Source organism: Rhipicephalus microplus, chromosome 2 (genome assembly GCF_043290135.1).
Source record: "Rhipicephalus microplus isolate Deutch F79 chromosome 2, USDA_Rmic, whole genome shotgun sequence".
In the NCBI taxonomy this organism is placed as follows: domain Eukaryota; kingdom Metazoa; phylum Arthropoda; class Arachnida; order Ixodida; family Ixodidae; genus Rhipicephalus; species Rhipicephalus microplus.
This window is the reverse complement of record NC_134701.1, coordinates 236,850,130-236,853,592: the sequence shown is the minus strand read 5'-3', so window position 1 is coordinate 236,853,592 and position 3,463 is coordinate 236,850,130. Positions and strand designations below refer to the sequence as shown.

General features: G+C 49.0%; 1 protein-coding gene across 1 annotated transcript; it reads right to left on the bottom strand.

Moving 5' to 3' along the window:
* Positions 1-1,186: 1,186 nt before the first annotated feature.
* Positions 1,187-2,042, bottom strand: LOC142787646 (uncharacterized). Its single transcript, XM_075884747.1, has one exon. It carries the CDS (start codon positions 1,996-1,998, stop codon positions 1,258-1,260), a length of 741 nt encoding a protein of 246 aa, XP_075740862.1. The 5' UTR covers positions 1,999-2,042; the 3' UTR covers positions 1,187-1,257.
* Positions 2,043-3,463: the final 1,421 nt, after the last annotated feature.

The following is a 3,463-nucleotide window of genomic DNA, read 5'->3' as shown; positions in this document are numbered from 1 at the left end:
TAGTGCATCTTTAAAAAGTCCGCGCGCTCAAGGCGCAGCGCGCAACTAGCATCACCATTCCGCCGACAGCGCCACCGCCGCGCTGCTCGAAACGGAGGAGCGGCTCCGAGCTCCCGTTGGCGTCACCTCCCAATTCTAGGCACCATACCAAGGTCACTGCATTGCCGTGTACGTAGGACCATTCATACGCGCACGTCCTGCCCTCATTCTCTATGCGTGCGCCGGCAGAAGAGAGGGGGAGCAGCTTTCATCTTGAAATTTGACCCATTTTCGCGGCGCGTAGCGTTGCAAATTTTAGCAGACGTGATCATGAATGCTTCGTCTACCATTGCACTTGTCAGCTCAAAACTGGCTCAAAACGTGGTGAGTGGCCCTTTAATTATCCATTGTTCAAGCGAACACATACGACGCATAAGTTAACCAACCACCACCAGTTCATTACATACGGTGTTTACGTCTCTGCGCCCTCCACTTAAACGATTTCTGATAATGATCTTTGTTCTCATTCTCAATTTAGTGCTGATTTTTATGAGCACAGTGGACGAGGATATGCACAGGGGAAATGTGTGCACGGGCAAAATTTGAGTCACCATGACTGATAAACGTTCGCCACGATATTCTAATTGTGACTTAGCACTGCTAGCACAGAGCTAGACGTTGTGGCAAATGCCTATTGAGTCATTAATAGCAATTATCACTTCACTACCTTGAAGTTAGAAAAGATCCAGTTTAAGACAAGGACATCAAAACTTTACTGTTGCCAGTCATGCTTACACACCCACTGTAAAGCACAGTCATTAAGGTACTATGTGTGTTCTTTTTCATCGATTTAACAAAAGCACGGACGGAACATGGACAAAAGCAGGAGTGAAATACAGAAGCACAGATGAACAGTCAGGCAGACGGAAGCACGGATGAACGGACAGACGGACAGACAGAATCATGGACGGATGGACAGACAGACAGACGGACGCATAGACGGATGAATGGACGAACGAACGCACGAACGCACGCACGAACGGATGGATAGACAGACAGCAACACGAATGAACGGACGCACGCGCGCACAGGCAGACGGACCGACAGACAGACATAAGCACGAACAGATGGATGCACGCACGAACATACAGACAGAGGCAAGGAACGACGGACGCTTCGCTCCACTCATCATCATTCACTCCGTAAATATGCTGTGAAACGTTTTATTCGAACAGATGATACAATGTCAAAAATGACTTAACACAGCATAATCAGCATTCACTTTTTGTTCTGACTAGCACGTCCCAGCTCCTTCAACCTTTCCACAAATTCGTTCACATCTATGCTTCTCTCTGCATCCGTCGTTTTAGGGTACGGGTCAGCGCTGGTACATACACGAGTTGGAGATGCCTGGCCACCAAAGCGCTGGTTACCTTGGACAGCATGAACAGACTGTGGATGGTCCCATTTGGCCTGGGCACCACGAGGCCGTCTGGTCTCGGCCTGGGCATGAACAGCATTGGTTGGCTGTCTGGAACTGGGAACGCTGTTCTGGGCCTTCGGCTGCTTTGATGGCGCGTAACGCTCAGGAGGGCCATTTTGAAAAAGCGAGCGGTAATACAGGCGCCGCTCCGCAGGTTTCAGGCCATGCACCTGTCGGAAGACCGGAGGCTCCTGTGGTTCGTACGTTGCAGCGGTCCCCGCTTCCCAAATTTCTTCTGATTCTGGTAGCGGCCGTGAAGCACCGGCGACTGGAACCACATAAGGCCTGTCCACATCCTCCCGTATCCCCGGCAATGTCGACGACCGGTCAGGGCATGTCTCGAGGTGGCTGAAAAACAGGCTCTTCATGGACGGCACGAGATGGTTTGCGTTGAACAAACAAGGCCTGAGGCATGGGCGGCCCACGGTTTTCTTACATTTTGACATGTGGATGGCAATCCGAGTCCGCTTCACCTTGTGGTTCGGGTCGTACGGGCACTGGACCAGATCTTCATCTTTGGAGGCAAACGTAGCCATAGTCAGAGAGCGGAAGACAAACGCAGCGTGGATCTATGCGGTGCCTCCACAGAACGTTCTGAATATGCAGAGTGGGGGTGCTCGGGGTGAGACGCCGATAGACGCGAGCCGACAAGGTCGTTGATGATAGTGTTAAAGCACGGGCCTGCGAGTGCCAACACGATGGTAATGATGATGATCACACACCTTGAATTATTGGCACCTACCCACTGATGGGGAGCGTACAAGAGTCGGGCGGATCACACAAGCTGTATTTGTTATTTTTTAAATGCGGAGCATTTCTTAGTCACACGATGTCGTGCTCCGGCCTCAATGGTGGCACCATCCAGACCTCTCCCCCTGGGCACATTCGCGTCTCGCGTCTCGTGCCGGCCCAGAAACACGCACGCAAAACGTTGTGGTGGCTAGCGGGACTTCTTGTAAATGAATGCGTTCGCACTAAGAAATAATAACGATGATTTTATATGTGAAGCATTTCTTAGTGAACTTCAGCAACTTTGAGCGTATCTATCTATCTATCTATCTATCTATCTATCTATCTATCTATCTATCTATCTATCTATCTATCTATCTATCTATCTATCTATCTATCTATCTATCTATCTATCTATCTATCTCTATCTAGCCGCTTGCGACTTTTAGCTCTCCTCGCCGTTTCGATAATGATATCGATACCAATCTTAGTACGACACAACATGACTTAATGAGGAGGATATTTGACTAGTCAAAACATGAAAATCATGACATGCGTGTCATGAATATCAAGATTTACAATTCATAGTCTTGCTGCTCTTGCGGTGGTTTCGTTCACATGACATGTTCCAAAACTGGTATGGTATGACATCAGTGCATAGCGAACACAAGCGACAGACCCTAACATGAAAATCGTGACATGTGTGTTATGTAACAACATGACTACTTGTCACGCTCATTATGCGTTCTCGGCCATTTCGCTAGCGTCACATATACCAAATTCGGTATTACGGTACGTGAATGAATGACGAAGGTATGTTACCGGTGCACACATGATAATCATGATGTTTGTGTCATGGATCAAGATGACTACATGCCACACTCATGATGCACTCGCGGCCGTTTCGCAAGCTTCACATAAGCCAATTTTGGTATTACGTGACGCCAATAAATGACCAATGTTTGTGACTAGTGTAAACGTGATAATCATGAGATGTGTGTGATATGAGAACATGACAACATGCCACAGTCAAGGTGCCAATACATTTCTAAGTGACGCCATGCGTGTGCTCGCCGGCGTTCATTCTGTCGCGTCACGCCGGCGTTGCCACGCCAGGCACCGGTCCTGCCATAAACTCACAGGCACGCACCGCTCTGCGTTGCTTTGACGCATGCACGTTTCAGTGCGTCCGGCGTCCCTCCATCACGACAAGAGGGAGACCCAGTGTTGTCTGGGTAACGCATCGGTCCGAAATTCCGAAGTGCAGAATGT